At 57.4% G+C, this 19884-nt stretch overlaps 1 protein-coding gene across 3 annotated transcripts; it reads left to right on the top strand.

The window, feature by feature from the left end:
• Positions 1 to 8140: 8140 nt before the first annotated feature.
• LOC142818824 (signal-regulatory protein beta-1-like) lies at positions 8141 to 15604 on the top strand. 3 transcript variants are annotated; one of them, XM_075900916.1, is made up of 6 exons: positions 8144 to 8326; positions 9069 to 9407; positions 10492 to 10806; positions 11484 to 11834; positions 12482 to 12574; positions 13694 to 15598. In XM_075900916.1, exons 1-6 carry the CDS (start codon positions 8254 to 8256, stop codon positions 13837 to 13839), a joined length of 1317 nt encoding a protein of 438 aa, XP_075757031.1. In that variant the 5' UTR covers positions 8144 to 8253; the 3' UTR covers positions 13840 to 15598. The 3 variants fall into 3 exon arrangements, with proteins under 3 accessions (XP_075757034.1, XP_075757031.1, XP_075757032.1); XM_075900917.1 differs by having other exon boundaries at positions 8145 to 8326; positions 12482 to 12606; positions 13694 to 13832; XM_075900919.1 differs by lacking the exon at positions 11484 to 11834 and having other exon boundaries at positions 8141 to 8326; positions 13694 to 15604.
• The last annotated feature ends 4280 nt before the right edge of the window (positions 15605 to 19884 follow it).

The following is a 19884-nucleotide window of genomic DNA, read 5'->3' as shown; positions in this document are numbered from 1 at the left end:
AGACTGTTCGGAAAAGGCCCAAAGCCCAGACTAGCTGTGAGTTCTCTACATAGGTTTCCCAATCAGTTATCCAGTGTGAACTCCTCAGTCCATAACGCCGTAATCTGGAGTCAGAGAGAGTCCCCCTGGGTATTCTGGTCTGTTTCGCTACCCGGGTGATCCTCCTTCTGTGATAGATGGTCCCTTGCACCAAAGAGCCCAGCAATATTCAGGTTATTCCCAGTCCCAAAGGACCAGTCAAATGCACTTTACATCTCACACCAAAGACAATATTTGTAGCCAACCCTGAAGTGAGTTCATTTCAGGACTGGCTACAAATATTGTCTTTAGTGTGGGATGTAAAGTGCATTTGCCCTTGAGGCTCACTGGAGATCAGTGGTCACCAACCAGTCGATCGGGATCCACTGCTAGATCTTGGAGCCTCTGACAGGTGATCTTGACTGGTTTGGCCAGGAGGCTACCAAGTGCAGCACTTCAGCTGCCCTTCCCTGCACTGCTGCTTGTCTCCTGCCCTTTGCCTTGGAGCTGCGTCCCCACTCCCCCGGGAGCCTCCTGCTTGCTGGGCAGGGAAAGTAGAGGAGGGGGTGCAGATGTCAGGATCCCCCCTCTTCCACCCTATATTCTATCTCCACAGAAAAGGTGGGGACACAACAGGGCTTGCAATGGGGCGAGTTTTCTGGCTGCTTTTGAGAGCAGTGCAGGGCCAGGGCAGGGGTCATCCTGCTTCATTCCCACTGCACCACCACCCAGGAGCCACCTGAGGCAAGCAGTGTCTATCTGGAGCCTGCTCCAAACCCATGCCCCAGTCATGAACCCCCTCCTGCACCCCAACCACCTGCCCTAGCCCTGAGCCCCCTGGATGCAAACTTCTTTACTGAGCCTGTACCCTGAACACTCCCCCCTCTGACACCTCAACTCCCTGCCCCTGGCTCAGCTCAGAGCCACCCTCACACTCCAAATCCCTTAGCCCAAGACCAGAATCTGTGCCCCAACCCTCTGCCCCTGCCTGGTGAAAGGGAGGGAGAATGTGGAAGGGAGGACCGAGTGAGCAGGGTCAGGACCTTGGAGAAGGGGCACGAAGGAAGTGGGGCGAGGATTTTGGGGTTTGAGGTAGATCTTACATTGCACTTAAATTGAAAAAGTGATCTTGTACTTAAAAAGGTCGGAGACCACTGGGCTGTGTCTAGACTGGCCAGTTTTTCTGGAAAATCAGCCGCTCACTACCGGGCAGGTGGAGCCGCTTTCAACAGCTTGAAGCTAATTGCTCTGCAGTCTGTGCAGGGAGGAGAAAGCTTTGTGTGCTGTCCCCGCCCACTAGCAAAATCCTTCAGCTCCCATTGGTCAGTTTCCAGCCAATAGGAGCTGAGAAATTTTGCTGCCAGCAGGGACAGTGACTAAAGCCTCCTCACTCCCAGCTTCTCTCCCTCCTACGGAGCAGAGCCATGGGAGCAGCCCACAGGCATGGAGTCTGTTTCAGGTTCCTGCAGGGCTGCTGCCTGGGAGTCACCGAGGTAAGTGCTTCCTAGCCAGAGCCTGCCCCTAGCACCCTCTTCCCCTGCAACTACCTGCCAAAGGCACCCACTTTCTCTGCCCCCTCTTCCCAAGTCACAACTCCCTCCCAGACCCTGCACCCCCTCCTATATCCCTGCCCTAGGCCAGACTCTGCTCCTGCACCCTTCCCCCATCCTGGACCCTGCACAGCCCCCTCCTTCACCCAAACTCCCTCTAAGGCCTCGCAAGCCCTCCTGCACCCCAGTCCTCTATCCCAAGCTCCCTTCCTGCTGTCCCAGACCCGCATGCCCTCCACAGAAGTGTGGCCTTTGGCCACTTACCAAAATCTTGGAACAGCCCCTCAGTAAAATTATTGGCCACAGCATGGCAGGGGAGCCTGGTGCCCACTGCCAAGTGCCCTGGCCCGCACCCACCAGGGGAAGCTCTAGGGTAGCTCTGCTGGCTGTGAGGAGGGGAGAAATTGGCAGTGAGTCTCAGGCAGTAGCAGCTGGGAGCCGGGGGAGGGAAAGAAGGATCCAGGTGTCTGCAGCAGACATAAGCCACAGCAGAAGTTGGGGGTGGGGAAGGTTGGCCCATGAACGGCCCAAGTGCTGCCTCTGTGGGGCAGGCCGTGGGCTGAAGGGCTGTGGCTGGGGCTGCTGCGCTGTCTGGTTACAGTAGCAAATCTTGCCTAAGGGCTGCAGAACCAAAAGCATCTGTATGTCGCCCTTAGCCACTGACGTGGGGGAACAGTCCAGGTCAGAAAGCTCTCGGCATCTGTGCTCCCCGTCCCCTGGGGCATTCCCCTCCCCCTCTTCATCTACCAGCTCTGGGTATTGGCTTGAAAGCAGGAACTGTCGCTTTAAGAATGCCTGGACTTCAGCAATCTAGCCCACAGCTGTGGCAATTGGTGGGGAGCCCCTCAGAACTGTGGGGGGTTGGGCCACATGGTCCCAACCCAACCCCAACTGGAAGCCCTGCTTCCTGCAGAGCTCCTCAGTGACGGGAACTAAGGCAAAGGAGACTCAGCAACAGAGACAATGGGGGGGGGGGGGGATGGTGGGGATGGTTCTGGAGCTTTTCAAGAGGTTCCTGGCCAGTGACCACTGCTGCTGTGTAAGAAGCTGAGCCCAGCACAGGGGTGGGCATTAATTTTGAATGGGGGGGAAGAGCATGCCAAGATTGTGGTAAGTGGTCAGGGGCCACGCTCCTGTGGAGAGGGTGTGGGGTCTGGGACAGTGGGTGGGGTGTAGAAGGGAGCATGGGACAGGGGACTGGGGTGCAGGAGGGAGGTTGGGTGAAGGAGGGGGCTGTGATCTAGGCCAGGAGCTTGGGGTGCAGGGTCCAGGATGGAGAGAGGGTGCAGGAGAGGATTCTGGCCTGGGGAAGTGGTGTGGGAGGGGGTGCAGAGTCTGGGAGGGAGTTGTGACCTGGGAGGAGGGGGGTAAAGAGTGTGTGGAGAGTTCGGGTGGTGATGCAGGGCAGGTAGTTGGGGGTGGGGGTGGGAGAGAGAGAAAAGGGAAGGGGGTGCCAGAGGAAGACTCTGGCTGGAAGGCACTTATCTAGGCAGCTCCCAGCCAGCAGCTCAGCAGGAACCTAACACAGGCTGTGGGCTGTTGTGCTCCAGTGGGGGGGAAAGAATGGTGTGTGTGTGTGTGAGGAGGCTTTATTCCCTGGCCCTGCCTGCCGCAAACTTTCTCAGTTCCCATTGGCTGGAAATTGACCAATAGGAGCTGAGGGATTTTGCTAGGGGCTGGGGAAAGGGCTCAAAGCTTTCTCCTCCCTGCACAGACTGCAGAGCAATTAGCAGCCTGCTGTTTAAAGCGTCTCCACCTGCCCTGTAGTAATAAGGCTGGATCCGGCCCATCACTCCCTCACCGGCACACTCCCTACCCCTGGTCTAGGGAACACCACTGAGATCTAGGCCTTGCTGCGCTAGGTGCTGTACAACACCGTGTAAGTCAGTTCTCTGCCCTGAAGAGCTTCCCATTGAACTAGCAAACCCAGGCAAGGGCAATTTTCATGTGGGAATGGAGACCCTGATGGAGCATCTTCCCGACAGTCACTTCTCATTGAACCCAGATCTCCTGGGTTCCAGTCAGGTGCTTCTAGCTCAGACCTTCTTTAGCCAACCCTCTGCCTCCCCATGAGCTAGAGCAGACTTCTCAGCATCTCTTTGGTCAGAGCTGAGAGGCTGCAGTGTTCGAAGCTCACCCCTCTGACATCAAACTGGGCTGGTTATGTTGTCCCCTGGCTCTGGATTGTCTCTTGCATGCCTGGTGGTGCTTTTTCTCCTGAGAATCCCTGGTGAGTAGCGCACAGACACTGCCCGTGCGGGTGCAGGCTGACAAGTCTGGCTGGCTGCCTGCAACAGAATGAAATTCCAGATTTGAAGAGGGGAATGAACCCTTCTGTGTCCTTTGTGTCAGTAGAGGAAACATCCCTGACTTCTGCTTGCGATCAGCTTGTGATCTGGAGTGTAAGAACAGGTGTCAAGTCTGTTCCCCGCTCTGGCACTCCGACTGCAGAAGGTGGGGACCGGCAAGAGACATTAAACACCTCACCTCTACAGGCTTCTGCTTAAAAGCTCCCCAAGGTCGCAGACTCCCTGGCCTTGGGTAGTTGTTGCCACCACACAAATGACGGGGGGAACCTTTGTACTCAGAAGGAAAGCAGTTGGGAACTTCTTCCAGAGGGGTACCCCAAGCTCTCTTACCACAAGAGGGCATGGGGAACCCTAATCTCTGCTAGCTGACCTCTCCATCTTGGGCGTGCATACGGAAACCCCAGAGAATTCCATCCCTGGAATACATCTTAGTCACAGCATTGGGGCGGGGGGGGGGGGGTTGTTTGGTTAACCTGATCATGTCTAAATACATATTTCCCCTCTTACTCACATACCTGTACTTCAAGGTCTAGTCCAGTTCCATGCCCAGTATACTTTCTAGTCATGGTAGTCCTGCCTAGTTCTCCCTTTTCCTGACTTAAAATGCTCTCAAAAAAAAGCAGGCAGATATGTCTTTCAATACCAGTTTCGATACTTTCTTTCCCATTGGTTCTGCTGGCTCCTTGCTGATACTTTCTAGCTACTTTCTATCTAAACCAAAGGTTTAACCCTTTGGTTACTGAATGCTGGGATGTTGAGAAAAGGCCAGCACTCCTCCTATCCATCACGAGAGGCAACAGTGTAACTTGTCCAGGCTGGTGTCACTGTCCGGGCTGTTGTTTGTATATCTAGCTGATCTTTAATAGAAACCTTACTGAGCAATTAGATTCAACAATATCCTGCAGCAGTGAATTCCACAGGTTAGTTAGATGTGGGTTGAAATATTTCCTTGTACCCCTATAAATCATGTTGCTCAGATTGCATCAGGTGCCCTTTCCTCTTTCTGTTACGGGAAAAGGGCAAGAGCAGCGTCCAACTCCCCGTCCTTTTCCTGTGGATCGTGGAGTCACCTCCCACCTATTTTTCTCTTCCAGTCCATCTGTAGCCCCCACTCTGTCACCCTGTGTGACGTAGTGGGGGTACTTGCTGGGCTGTGGTGACCCCTGCTGTCTGGAGCAAGACCCAGCAGGGAAAACCTCACTAGGCCAAGGTAATGCCAAACTTGTTGAACCAGTGGCCAGACACCCCCCATGAAGAGGAACAAAGGAAGGTGGAATGCTGCCCTGACTGGGGGGCAGGGCTGGAAGGGGGTTAGTAGTTCCTGTCTGGAAGGCAGGGAATAAGGAGCTGGGGAGGGGGCTGGGACTCCCCTATCTCAAAGGGGGGGCACTGAGGCCTCTTAGCGCCAGTTCCTGTAACCAGATTACATCTGTGCTGCGCTGTGCTGGAGGAGCAATAAACCACCCTCAATTCCACCGGCTGGTGCAGTCTGTTTGTGCCATTTCGGGGTGCAGGAGACAGAACCCCCAACGTGCCGTCACACCCTGCTGTACAGAGCTTCCCTCCGGGACCTGTGATCCTGTTGGTTGGTCCTAGGGACCTTGCCTCTTTCAGCACAGTGTCCGTGTTGAGTGGGGAACACGCTCTCCATGTACAGCACCCCACTGTAGCATCTCTGTGGAAGGACCTGATCTTGCAGCTGGCTCAGAGCAGGCTGCCCTGTCCCCGCCCGGCATCCCATCACAGGGCATGGGGCTCTGGGCAGTGCAGGGGACTGCCTGCCTGTACCCAGGGCCAGGACTGAGACCCCATTTTCACATGGTGTCAAGTATCAGAGGGGTAGCCGTGTTAGTCTGAATCTGCAAAAGCGACGAGGAGTCCTGTGGCACCTTATAGACTAACTGAAGTGTAGGAGCATAAGCTTTCGTGGGCAAAGACCCACTTCGTCAGATGCATGCATCTGACAAAGTGGGTCTTTGCCCACGAAAGCTTATGCTCCTACACTTCAGTTAGTCTATAAGGTGCCACAGGACTCCTCGTCGCTTTTGCCCATTTTCACAGACTCTCCTGGCTCATCCCTTTCCTTCTGCAGCCCGTGAGCTGAGAAACGTCCTCACTGAGCTGCCCACGGTGCCGCCTCGGTCTGTGTCCTGAGCAGCTACAGGGACCATCAGCTGCTTTGCTCGGCATCCCCCACACGGCCCCCAGTGCTGAGTGATCAGCAGAGTGTTATACTGCCCCCTGGCTGTGCAACTGCTCCTGTGGCTCATTCATTAATCTACAGCTACCAGGAGCACCTGCCATCAGTCCTGAGCACCCCGCTGTTAACTCTTTCCATGCTTGGAGCTGACCCTTGGTTCTTACTCTATCCCCTCTCCTCAGTTCTTGTCTCCTCTGATGGGGGTTCCCTGGCTGGTGAGCATCTCTGTGTGCAGCACTTTGCTGCAGAGCTCTGCCCGGCGGCTGGGGCTTGGGAGCTGCCCTGTGAGGGGCATCAAGAGGCAGAATGACCCCAGGGCATTGGCAGAAGGTGACACGCAGCTGCCCCTTCCCTGTGGAGTGTGCCAAGCAAATCTCGTCCATGAAGGGATTTGAGGAGTTCTCTACAAAGAAATTGATGGAAAAGTGTCTCACAAGGAAAACCCATATAAGGGAATGTGTGCAACCATAGCCACAGCTGGCTGAAGCCAAAGTGTGGGAATACTGTAGATTTTCTTGAAAAATTCTCCAAATACACTTCACTGCTGAGGGTAATTGGTGGAAGGGATGGATGTGGCTGAAAGGTTCTTCTCCGACATAATGAAGGATACGTTTTTCTGAAGGTAAGTGTCCCAAGCAAATCTCATCGATTAAGAGATGCGAGGGGTTCGCTACAACGTGTGTCAGGATTTTGATGTGTTTCTGAGGCAATATTAGAAATTAAGCGAAAAAGGGTCTCGCAAGGAAAAGCCACATTGCGAAATGCTGAGGCAGTGCTGTGTACCTGCATTCACATCTAACCAGTAGATCTTTGCTGCAGTGCTCTGCCCGTCAGCTGGAGCTGGGGAGCTGCTCTGTGAGGGGCGTCAAGGGGCCCCTAGATGACCATTGAGTTGGGGTGTTTCCAGCCAGGAGTTTTAGAAAGGTTTGAACACAGTTATACACCACAGGGACTAACCTGTTAGTTATGGATTGCTGGGATGTTTAGAAAAGGGAAGTTCCCTTCCCATCCATCACCACCCTGTTGCACTAGGGGGGTTTCATATTCTATCCACAGCTCTGGACCCTTTCTGTGGCATCAACGGTTTATCTGGCCCCTCTGACGCTGCCTGGATTTAATTGTCACTCCCTGCCCCCTGCTTTGTCCCATTTTACCCTCCTTTGGGAACGTCCCTTTTCTGAAGTTGTTTTCCCATCATCTTCTATCGTTTCCTTCACTGGAAAGAGACGTCCCAGTCAAGCGCCAGCTCTGCCTTCCTGGCCACGAACAGGGTGAGTATGAACCCAGCTGGTGCCAGTGTGACACCAGCAGCGGATGGCTGAGCACCAAGCAACCCGATTCCGAGTCATGATCCCGGCTCCGGCCGTCAGAGGGAGAGGAGCTAGGAATGTGTATGTGGAGCTCCCAACGCCAGACTCAGGCCCCCTGAGAGCCGTGGGCCGGGTCACTGCTCTCGTGGTCCAGGTTCTCTAGGAATTGTAGCCCCGCACCCAGCTGGGTCTCTGTTTCCCACAAGCCTGCAGGTGCTGTGTCATTGCGCACGGCTCACTCCCCACAGTCAGTCTCTCGGCCTCCCCTTGCAGACCAGGGATCTGGTGCAGGCACCCTCCCAGCAGGGAGCCGGAGAGCCCTGCAGAGGGCCTGGTGCTGGTGCAGATGTACGGCGCTCGCAGGCTCCTGGCCGTGGATTTCCATGGGTCCTACAAACTCCACGCTGTTGGATCCAGCCCATGGGCAGTGGGTAAAGGGGCAATTGGGGAAGGCAGGCCTGAGGCCCCACCCTTTCTACCGCCCCTTCTGCAACGGGGAGTGTGGGCAGTGTGGGGAGGGCAACGCCTTCTCTGGCCTACATTGGCCGTGGTGCAGGCCCCATGCTGCTTCTGTTTGGGGAACAGCCACCATTTCCCCTCCCCTGCCCAGCAGAACTGTGTGTGCCCGGCTCAGGGGTGTGTGTGTGTCAGCGAGTCCCGTTCGGACGCTGCAGTGTCTGGGCCGGACGTGGGCTGAGGGGCTGTGGCTGGAGGCTGGGCTTGTGTGACATTTGCCTGAAAGAGGAACTTTGCCCACTTCCTTCTGCATTAAGGGGAAGGTCTGACCCTCAGCCTCAGCCATCTCAGTGTCCCTTCAGGCAGAGCTGGCGAAGGCGGCCGTGCTAAGGTCGCCCCCCGACAACTACATGGCTACGCTGACCGCTGGCTCTGGATTGTCTCTTCCATGCCTGGTGCTGCTGCTTCTCCTGGGAATCCCTGGTGAGTAGCGCACAGACACTGCCCGTGTGCACGAGGACCAGCAAGTCTGTGTCTGGCTGCTTGCAACAGAGGGAAATTGCAGACGCTTTGGAGGGAGCAAGAAACCCTTGTGTGTGTTCTGTCCCGAGAACCTTCCTGTCCCCAGCTTGGGATCAGCCTGTGCTCTGGAACAGGACAGCTGGTAACCCAGGGTCTCACTAGACAATTGTTGGTGTCCTTAGTGTGCGGGCAGCAACTCTGGCAGGTGGTGGCTTCAATGATTTCTCCTTAAGTAGAGCAGTAAAAAAAATTAATAATGAATAACTGAGAAAATGTGTCTGTTCCATGGTGAACATCGGCTCCTGTGGGACTGCTGTGGCCCCCAGCCCCTCCGGGCCACCACGACTCCTGGTCCCACGGGGCTGCTGGGGCGGCTGCAACCCATAGGTCTGTCAGAGCTGTCAGAGCTGTGTCTACCCAGCCCCCTGCTCACACTCAGCGCAACAGCTGCCTGGTCCCTGCTGCTCCCAGGAGCCAGGGCAGAGCGTGGGAAAGGCGGCTCTGGGGCAGCCTGCAGGGGGCGCTGCAGAAGGACACAGCCCCTCCCCTGGCAGCGAAAGCCCCTCTGGGCAGGGCGCGGCTCTGGGCAGAGCTGGGAGCAGGATCAAAGAGCGGTGCCCTGGCGGGGGACTCAGCCCCCTGCTGCTGCGGGATGGGGCTTCTCAAACAGCCTCCCCCAGCCCGGCCTGTTCTCTCCTTCCAGGGGCCGGGGCCCAGGAGTTCCAGCTGCTGCAGCCCCAGGGCGCCGTGTCGGTGTCAGCGGGAGAGACTCTCACCCTGCTCTGCTCTGTGACTGGGAACCCTCCGGCAGGACCCACGAAGTGGTTCAAGGGCTCGGGCCCCACCCGCCAGCTGGTTTATGAAGAAAAAGGATCATTCCCCCGGGTGACGAGGGTGACCAACACTGACACCGACTACTCCATCCGCATCAATGACACCCGCCCCGAGGACGCCGGGACCTATCGCTGTGTGATGTTCAAGAAGGGGCTGGGAGGCGATGAGGAGATCGGATCCGGCGCTGGCACGAACGTGTCTGTGAGCGGTGAGTGCGAGCTCCCAGCCGGCCACACGCCCCTCCCCCCGGGGCCGGTACCAGGGAGGGGAACAAACCCGGCTCAGCCCAGACAGTCACCGGGGATTTGGGTTTCCCACCGAGCCTGCAGCGAAGTGGGGCTGGAGGAGTCCTGCCCCTGGATGGGGGGCTGTGGATCTTTGGGGGGGGCGATTTCTGTCCTAGCCCAGGAATTGCTGCCCTGAAAGAGGAACCCCCGGGCTGTGCAGTGGGGGTGGGTCGGGTGTTGACTCAGTAGCCAGACTAGGGGGCTTAGGGGCTACACTCACTCAATCCCTTTGTTCCGGGTCCGCACTTCCTGGCAGCCAAGGGGAGCTGCGGGGACGGTGCCTGCAGGTGGTCGTTGGGCGGGGGGAGGAGGGGAGAGACAGGTGGTTCCACGCGACCAAAAGAAGCTGCCCGAAGTAAGCGCCCCACATCCCAACCCCTGCCCCAGCCCTGCACCCCCTCACACATCCCAGCTCCCTCCCCGAGACAGCACCCCCAGCCACTCCCACATCCCAGCGTCCTAATCCCCCTGCACCTCCCACGCCCCAGCTCCCTCCCTGACTCTGAGCCCCCAGCCGAGCTGCTCCCACCCCCTAACTGGTGATCTAGGGCCACTCCCCCACGCCAGACTCTTGGCACCAGCCTGCAGACCCTTCCTGAACCCCCCCACACGCCTCATCCCCAGCCCCACGTCAGAGCCAGCACCTCCAGTCAGAGCCCTCCCCCTCCACACCCAACCCCCACCCACCCCACAGCCCCCCTCACTTAGCAGGACTGAGCTGGGGCCAGACACTGTCCTGGGGTGTCTCCCCTCCCCCTGCAGCTCTCTGCCTGTGGGCCCAGGGCTCGGCTGCAGCCAGGCAGTGCCTGGGGGGTTCTTCTGCCTTGGCTGTGACCCAGCAAGGACTCTCCTAGCCTGGCCCCATCCTCCTTGGCATGAGCTCAGGGGCGGGGCTGTGGCTCCCCCATCTCAGGCTGTCCTGTGGGGAGCAGGCCCCGTGGGGCGGGGGGAGGGGCTGTCAGTCACAGGGGGCTCTGCCTGGCTGATAAACACTTCTCCCCACAGCCAGGCCGTCGGCCCCGTCTGTGTCCGGCCCCCCCAGCAGGGCAGAGCCGGGCACCCCAGTGAATTTCACCTGCACGTCTGGAGGATTCTCCCCCAGAGACATCACTGTGACCTGGCTCAAAAATGGGGTCCCACTGCCGGCCCCCCAGACCCGGGTTCTCCCCGAACACGAGAACGTCTCCTACAACGTGTCCAGCACCGTGGGGCTGAACCTGAGCGCAGGAGACGCCCGCTCCCAGCTCACCTGTCAGATAGAGCACAGCGCCTTAGCGGCTCCCCTGCGTGGGACGTACAACCTCAGCCACGCCCTGCGAGGTAGGAGCCCAGCCGGGGCTGAGCACTGGGGGCTCTGCCACTGGGCAGGGGAAGGGCACCGGAGACGGATCTGTTGCCCTCTGGGTGCGTTTTGGTCCCAGCTAAGTCTGTTGGTTTTTATAGAATTGCCTTGCCAGGCCCCTCCCCCCATCTGTGAGTGGAGCTCTCCCCTGGGCAGCAAGGGGCAGGGCCAGGGGACTCATTTACCAGCCACCACAGGCTCCAGGAGAGGCCCAGGGCCACCTGGATTCTGGTCACCCACCTGCCGGGCAATGGGGAGGGCAAGTTCCTGCACTGGGGGAGATGCTTAGAGATCCTCAGAGGGGAGGTGCTGTGGACGGGCCAAGTGTCATCACTGTGCACAGGCAACCCCTGCCCATGTGGGACAGAAGGGCCTGTGGGGATCAGAGAGGGCCCTGCCCAGCAAGGGGCAATGGGGCCTCTGGGACAGGGGAGAGGATGCCCAGATACGTGCCTGGCAGGATTGGTGGGATGAGCCCGGCTTAAGGAAGAGATTCCAGTCAGATCTGAAGATGCTCCAGGCAGGGCCCTGGGGCCAGGTGGGACGTGGGCGCGGCGGGAAGGTCGATCGGCCCAGCCCTGTAATTTCCCTCCAGCCCCGCAGGAGAAAGGGAATTTCAGGCGATGCTGAGCGCAGGGTGTTTGTGTGTTGTCAGTTCCACCCAGGCTGCGAGTGGGCTCTGACCCGGCGGGGCCGGTCGCACGGAACGAGTCTGTGACGTTCACCTGCCGCGCGGAGGGGTTCTACCCGCTGGGGGCCAGTCTCAGCTGGCTGGAGAATGGAAATGAGACGGATCTGGGGAAATCCTCTAACATGACGGAGAATCCAAATGGGACGTTCACGTTGCAGAGCTCCCTGGAGGTCAGAGCAACCGAGCAGAGGAACCAGTCTGTGTTCACCTGTCGGGCTGTGCACGATTCCCAGCCCCCCATCAATGACAGCGCCACGCTGAGAGTCTCCCTGCCACCCACAGAGCCTGGCAAAGATCCCGCTTCATCTGACCCAGGTAAACGTGGAGCTGGCGCCTCCCCTGCTCCTGCTAGGAAACGCCAGGTCTCCCCTGCGGAGCCCAGGGGCCATTTCACCCAGCCCCCCAGTGCAGCTCCTCAGGGTACCGGTGCCTCTTAGTCCAGGGGTCTAGCTCTGCTCTCCGGGGTGAGGGGAAGGGCAGGAAATGTCGCTGTGGCCACACTCTGTGCCCAGGGCTGATACTCCCTGGAGCGTGTGAATGTCCCATGGAGGGGAACTCAGACCTGGTCCCTCTGCAGAGCTGGTGCCCCAAGGTCTCTCCCAGCTCAGGGATGTTGTGATTTGAGGCTCTCAGATAAAAGTGCAGGAGGCTCCTGAGCCCTTGACCTCCTGCTCTGCAAAGCCCGAGGGCTCCACGCCAGAGTCCAGGCTCCCTGGGGCCAGACCACAGCCTGAGAGGGGGGTGTGTGTGTGTGTGTGTGTGTGTGTGTGTGTGTGTGTGTGTGTGCGCCAGGCAGAGCTGCACAAACTGCAGAGGCCATTAACAAGCGGCTGTTCCCAGGGGAGAACTCGCCCAGCCCATGGAAGGTGCCCGGCGCGAGGGCGGGATGGCCAGGAACCAGCTGGGCTCTTGGCCGTGGGAGGCTCCTGCCCATGGGCTGATCTGAGGAATTTCCACTGCAGGTCAGAGCCTGTTGTCCAGCCCGGCTCTCTGGATCGGGCTCGTCCTGGAGAAGATGCTGACTGGAGCCTTCCTCCTCTTCCTCTTCCTGAGGGGTAAGGAGTAACCAGGGAAATGCAGCTTCTCTGTGAGTTGCTCTGGGGCGTTAGAAAGGAACCAGAGAGAACTGCACTTAATGCTGCAGCCCGGGAGCAGAGCAGGAAGGTTCAAACCTCACAGGGAGTCGGTGTTGCTGGAGGTCTCTGGGGCTGCTCATAGGACACAGACCTGCCCTCCCGGTCCCAGGCTGGCCCTGATCACTAGTGACCTGGTGGGTTTCCCAGTCCTGTTCCTAGAGGCCAGGTGGCCCCATCACCAGGAGACCATGTGACCAGGCACTAGCTGCTGCCCTTACCAGACATCAGAGGCCCTGAGGATTAGGCACAAGGGGGCGATGAATCGCTCTGCCCCGGGGAGTGGGTGCTGCTGGTTTGGGGGAGGGGGGGCTCAACGGAGAGCTGGCAGGGCTGGCCAGCTGCTGGGAATCCTGCCCTGGGGTATTCCACCCCCCCTCACTCCAAAACGAGAGTCCCACTCCTGTCCGAGCACCAGGCATTGCAGGCCCCTGGCTCTGTCCTGTGCCGGGTTTGTACAGAGGGATCGAACCAGCCATTCAGGGTACCAGCTAGGCTCCTTAGTTCACGGGGTCTCAAGTTGTCGTCTGAACCTCAGTTGGTCTGCAGCCACCTTCAGGTGGACTCCAGCTTGACCCTCAGTGCTGCACGCCCAGCTGGGAGCCGGTTGTGGAAGCCCGATGGACCTTCCTTCATGAGGCTCCAGCTCCGGCTTCCCCAGCTTGTTGGGGGGAGCACAGTGTGGGCTGGGGATGCAGGCTCTTGGCAGGAGGGGTCCATGAGGGCGATGAAGGTGCAGGGTCTGGGCATGAAGGAATTGGAGGATGCTCATCTGTCCGTGCCCCTCCCAGCCACCATGTCCCACAGCCAATGGGAGCAGTGGTGAAGCCTCCTGGGGACGGGGGGGGGGGAGGGGAGGAGCAGCAGCGCACTGGGAAGCCGGTGCTTGTTCTCCCACCTTGCTGGGGGTACGTGCAGGCTGCCAGGTGCAGGGGAGTTGGGAGCTGAGCCTGGAGCAGCAGCCCCCCTGCAACCACTGGGCTAAGGGCAGGGTCACTGCCTGGCCCTCCTCACTCCCCTGTTGGATTCTTCCCTTTGCAGCCCCTGGTCTGTTCCCCGATGTTCTCGCCCGCTCCCCGCCTGCCACCTGCTCTGTCTGCAGCCTCTGCCCGCAGCCCGGAGACCAGCCCCCAGATGGTGGAGCTGCAGCACCCCCTGCTGGCCTGTCCCATGGAGCCCAGGCTTAAGAAAGCGATGGTTAGGGGAGGACATGACCCAGGAAACAAACATTTAATCACAGACTCGTCTAGCTTGCCAGTACCAGGGTGATGCCCCATCCGTGTCTGTAACTGGAAACCAGACCAAGTCAGCCTGGAAATGAGGCCGAAATGTTCCCGGGGAGAGGAACTAACCGGGGCCGTTTGCCAAGGACCGTGGTGGATGCTCCGTCAGTGACGCTGTTTCAGCCCAGGCTGGATGTTTCTCTGAAGGAGCCGCTGTCGGGATTGTCCAGGCAGGTCTCTGGCCTGTGCTGCAGGGAGGGTCAGACCAGAGGAGCAGAACGGCCCCTCTGGCCTGGGAAGCTGAGTCTCTGATGGACGCACCCACCGCTCACTGCCCTCCTGAGGGCACAGCCTCTGGCAGGACCCCGACTCGGCTCCCTGCCCCCTCTCGCCCTCTTACCCCTGTGCTGTCTGACTGAATTCATGGCCATGTAAAACATGTCACAGACCATGAAATCTGTCTCCCACCATGAAATGGGGTCTCTTGTGCACTTCCCCCCGTACTATGCAGATTTCACAGGGATGAGATGAACTTTTCAATTTCAGGGTTCTCATTCCAAAGAGAATTGCAGGAGAGTTGCACAGTTATTGGGGGGGGGGAGCACGGATTCCTGTCCTTCCTTCTGTACTACCTTCACAGCCGGGTGCCGGGGAGCGGTGTGTGTTGGCTGGGTGCCCAGCTTTGAAGGCTTCACCCCGGCAGCGGCACCAGCAGCAGCACACAAGCAAGGGTGGCAATAGCACACCAGGCCACCCTTATTGCTGTGCTGCTGCTGCTGGCTCTGCCTCCAGAGCTGGGATCCTGGCCAGCAACCCTGCTCTGCAGGCAGCTCTGCCACCAGCCGCAGCGCAGGGGATTAGCCGTACCGCAACTCCCACCCACCCCCAATAATCTTGCAGCCCCCCCACTTTGTTTTGTAGCAGGACCCCTACAATGACAACGTTGTATAATTTCAGATTTAAATAAAAGCAGTAATGAAATTTACCAGTTTCAAATCCAGACAATCATGAAATGGACCAAAACGGACTGTGAATTTGGCAGGGCCCTTGCTAGGGAGCAGGTCAGACTAGATGAGCACAACGGTCCCTTGGGGGCTTTGCATTTATGGATCTATGACAGGACCGTGTCCAGTGATGGTGCAGCCCCCACTGCTACGTGGACACTGCCGGCTGCCTCCGCTCAGCGGTGAGAAGGCAGGAGATGTCTGAGTGATACTTTGTGTGAAAATAAACCGCCCTGGCAATGCTTCAACTCCCCCCGCCCTGCAGAGCCTTGGGCTGATCTGCCCCTGAACCGCTGGTCCGTCCCACCTCAAGGGACACATCCCGCATTCTCTGTGTGGGGCCAGAGGGAGAGGAGGGTTTCAGGGAGCATGTCCTGGTTTCCTACCATGGGAGGGGATCGTTTGACTTCCCGCATCTGAGAGGATGCTGGAGTCAGAAGGCCCTGCCCGCTGTCCTGCAGTGACTCAGGCTACCGACCTCAGGGCAGACTGTTCGGAAAAGGCCCAAAGCCCAGACTAGCTGTGATTCTCTACATAGGTTTCCCAATCAGTTATCCAGTGTGAACTCCTCAGTCCATAACGCTGTAATCTGGAGTCAGAGAGAGTCCCCCTGGGTATTCTGGTCTGTTTCGCTACCCGGGTGATCCTACTTCTGTGATAGATGGTCCCTTGCACCAAAGAGCCCAGCAATATTCAGGTTATTCCCAGTCCCAAAGGACCAGTCAAATGCACTTTACATCTCACACCAAAGACAATATTTGTAGCCAACCCTGAAGTGAGTTCATTTCAGGACTGGCTACAAATATTGTCTTTAGTGTGGGATGTAAAGTGCATTTGCCCTTGAAGCTCACTGTAGATCAGTGGTCACCAACCAGTCGATCGGGATCTACTGGTAGATCTTGGAGCCTCTGACAGGTGATCTTGACTGGTTTGGCCAGGAGGCTACCAAGTGCCGCATTTCAGCTACCCTTCCCCGCACTGCTGCTTGTCTCCTGCCCTTTGCCTTGGAGCTGCGTCCCACTCCCCCGGGAGCCTCCTGCTCGCTGGGCAGGGCAGGGAAAGTAGAGGAGGGGGTGCAGATGTCAGGATGCCCCCTCTTCCACCCTATATTCTATCTCCACAGAAAAGGTGGGGACACAACAGGGCTTGCAATGGGGGGAGTTTACAGTCTGCTTTTGAGTGCAGTGCAGGGCCAGGGCAGGGGTCATCCTGCTTCATTCCCACTGCACCACCACCCAGGAGCCACCTGAGGCAAGCAGTGTCTATCTGGAGCCTGCTCCAAACCTCTGCCCCAGTTATGAACCCCCTCCTGCACCCCAACCACCTGCCCTAGCCCTGAGCCCCCTGGATGCAAACTTCTTTACTGAGCCTGTACCCTGAACACTCCCCCCTCTGACACTCCAACTCCCTGCCCCTGGCTCAGCTCAGAGCCCCCCTCACACTCCAAATCCCTTAGCCCAAGACCAGAACCTGTGCCCCAACCCTCTGCCCCTGCCTGGTGAAAGGGAGGGAGAATGTGGAAGGGAGGACCGAGTGAGCAGGGTCAGGACCTTGGAGAAGGGGCACGAAGGAAGCAGGGCGAGGATTTTGGGGTTTGAGGTAGATCTTACATTGCACTTAAATTGAAAAAGTGATCTTGTACTTAAAAAGGTCGGAGACCACTGGGCTGTGTCTAGACTGGCCAGTTTTTCTGGAAAATCAGCCGCTCACTACTGGGCAGGTGGAAGCCAGATGGTCCCAGCCCAACCCCAACTGGAAGCCCTGCTTCCTGCAGAGCTCCTCAGTGACGGGAACTAAGGCAAAGGAGACTCAGCAACAGAGACAATGGGGGGGGGGGGGATGGTGGGGATGGTTCTGGAGCTTTTCAAGAGGTTCCTAGCCAGTGACCACTGCTGCTGTGTAAGAAGCTGAGCCCAGCACAGGGGTAGGCATTAATTTTGAATGGGGGGAAGAGCATGCCAAGATTGTGGTAAGTGGTCAAGGGCCATGCTCCTGTGGAGAGGGTGTGGAGTCTGGGACAGTGGGTGGGGTGTAGAAGGGAGCATGGGACAGGAGGACTGAGGTGCAGGAGGGAGGTTGGGTGAAGGAGGGGGCTGTGATCTGGGGCAGGAGCTTGGGGTGCAGGGTCCAGGATGGAGAGAGGGTGCAGGAGAGGATTCTGGCCTGGGGAAGTGGTGTGGGAGGGGGTGCAGGGTCTGGGAGGGAGTTGTGACCTGGGAGGAGGGGGGTAAAGAGTGTGTGGAGAGTTCAGGTGCTGATGCAGGGCAGGTAGTTGGGGGGGGGGGAGAGAAGGGAAGGGGGTGCCAGAGGAAGACTCTGGCTGGAAGGCACTTATCTAGGCAGCTCCCAGCCAGCAGCTCAGCAGGAACCTAACACAGGCTGTGGGCTGTTGTGCTCCAGTGGGGGGGAGAGAATGGGGTGTGTGTGTGTGTGTGTGTGTGAGGAGGCTTTATTCCCTGGCCCTGCCTGCTGCAAACTTTCTCAGTTCCCATTGGCTGGAAATTGACCAATAGGAGCTGAGGGATTTTGCTAGGGGCTGGGGAAAGGGCTCAAAGCTTTCTCCTCCCTGCACAGACTGCAGAGCAATTAGCAGCCTGCTGTTTAAAGTGTCTCCACCTGCCCTGTAGTAATAAGGCCGGATCCGGCCCATCACTCCCTCACCGGCACACTCCCTACCCCTGGTCTAGGGAACACCACTGAGATCTAGGCCTTGCTGCGCTAGGTGCTGTACAACACCGTGTAAGTCAGTTCTCTGCCCTGAAGAGTTTCCCATTGAACTAGCCAACTCAGGCAAAGCGCAATTTTCATGTGGGAATGGAGACCCTGATGGAGCATCTTCCTGACAGTCACTTCTCATTGAACCCAGATCTCCTGGGTTCCAGTCCAGTGCTTCTAGCTCAGACCTTCTTTAGCCAACCCTCTGCCTCCCCATGAGCTAGAGCAGACTTCTCAGCATCTCTTTGGTCAGAGCTGAGAGGCTGCAATGTTTGAAGCTCACCCCTCTGACATCAAACTGGGATGGTTATGTCGTCCCCTGGCTCTGAATTATCTCTTCTGTGCCTGGTGCTGCTGCTTCTGCTTGGAATCCCTGGTGAGTAGCGCACAGACACTGCCCGTGCGGCTGCAGGCTGACAAGTCTGGCTGGCTGCTTGCAACAGAGAAATTCCAGATTTGAAGAGGGGAATGAACCCTTCTGTGTCCTTTGTGTCACTAGAGGAAACATTCCTGACTCCTGCTTGTGATCTGGAGTGTAAGAACAGGTGTCAAGGCTGTTCCCCACTCTGGCACTCCGACAGCAGAAGGTGAGGACCCACAAGAGACATTAAACACCTCACCTCTACAGGCTTCTGCTTAAAAGCTCCCCAAGGTCGCAGACTCCCTGGCCTTGGGTGGTTGCTGCCACCACACAAATGACGAGGGGAAACCTTTTTGCTCAGGAAGAAAGCACTTGGGAACTTCTTCTGGAGGGGTACCCCAAACTCTCTTACCACAATAGAGAATGGGGAACCCTAATCTCTGCTAGCTGACCTCTCCATCTTGGGCGTGCATACGGAAACCCCAGAGAATTCCATCCCTGGAATACATCTTAGTCACAGCATTGGGGGGGGGGGGGGGGGAGTGCGGCACATGGGCTTAGCCCACAGAGATTTATTTTCTTCGTTTTGTTGTTTGGTTAACCTGATCATGTCTAAATACACATTTCCCCATTTACTCACATACCTGTACGTCAAGGTCTAGTCCAGTTCCATGCCCAGTATACTTTCTAGGCAAGTTAGTCCTGCCTAGTTCTCCCTTTTCCTGACTTAAAATGCTCTCAAAAAAAAAAAAAAAAAAAAAAAAAGGCAGGCAGATATGTCTTTCAATACCAGTTTCGATACTTTCTTTCCCATTGGTTCTGCTGGCTCCTTGCTGATACTTTCTAGCTACTTTCTATCTAAACCAAAGGTTTAACCCTTTGGTTACTGAATGCTGGGATGTTGAGAAAAGGCCAGCACTCCTCCTATCCATCATGAGAGGCAACAGTGTAACTTGTCTCAGCTGGTGTCACTGTCCCGGCTGTTGTTTGTATATCTAGCTGATCTTCAATAGAAACCTTACTGAGCAATTAGATTCAACGATATCCTGCAGCAGCGAATTCCACAGGTTAGTTAGATGTGGGTTGAAATATTTCCTTGTACCCCTATAAATCATGTTGCTCAGATTCCATCAGGTGCCCTTTCCTCTTTCTGTTACGGGAAAAGGGCAAGAGCAGCGTCCAACTCCCCGTCCTTTTCCTGTGGATCGTGGAGTCACCTCCCACCTATTTTTCTCTCTTCCAAACCATCTCTACCCCCAGTCTGTCACCCTGCTGTACAGAGCTTCCCTCCGGCACCTGTGATCCTCCTGGTTGGTCCTAGGGACCTTGCCTCTTTCAGCGCAGTGTCCGTGTTGAGTGGGGAACACGCTCTCCATTTACAGCACCCCACTGTAGCATCTCTGTGGAAGGACCTGATCTTGCAGCTGGTTCAAAGCAGGCTGCCCTGTCCCCGCCAAGCATCCCATCTCCGGGCATGGGGCTCTGGGCAGTGCAGGGGGCTGCCTGCTTGTACCCAGGGCCAGGACTGAGACCCCATTTTCACAGACTCTCCTGGCTCATCCCTTTCCTTCTGCAGCCCGTGAGCTGAGAAACGTCCTCACTGAGCTGCCCACAGTGCAGCCTCGATCTGTGTCCTGAGCAGCTACAGGGACCATCAGCTGCTTTGCTCGGCATCCCCCACACGGCCCCCAGTGCTGAGTGATCAGCAGAGTGATATACTGCCCCTGGCTGTGCAACTGCTCCTGTGGCTCATTCATTAATCTACAGCCACCGGGAGCACCTGCCATCAGCCCTGAGCACCCCGCTGTTAACTCTTTCCATGCTTGGAACTGACCCTTGGCTCTTACTCTATCCCCTCTCCTCTGTTCTCGTCTCCTCTGATGGGGGGGATTCCCTGGCTGGTGAGCATCTCTGTGTGCAGCACTTTGC

Source organism: Pelodiscus sinensis, chromosome 18 (assembly GCF_049634645.1).
Source record: "Pelodiscus sinensis isolate JC-2024 chromosome 18, ASM4963464v1, whole genome shotgun sequence".
NCBI classification, from domain to species: domain Eukaryota; kingdom Metazoa; phylum Chordata; order Testudines; family Trionychidae; genus Pelodiscus; species Pelodiscus sinensis.
This window is presented reverse-complemented; position numbering and strand designations above follow the sequence as displayed.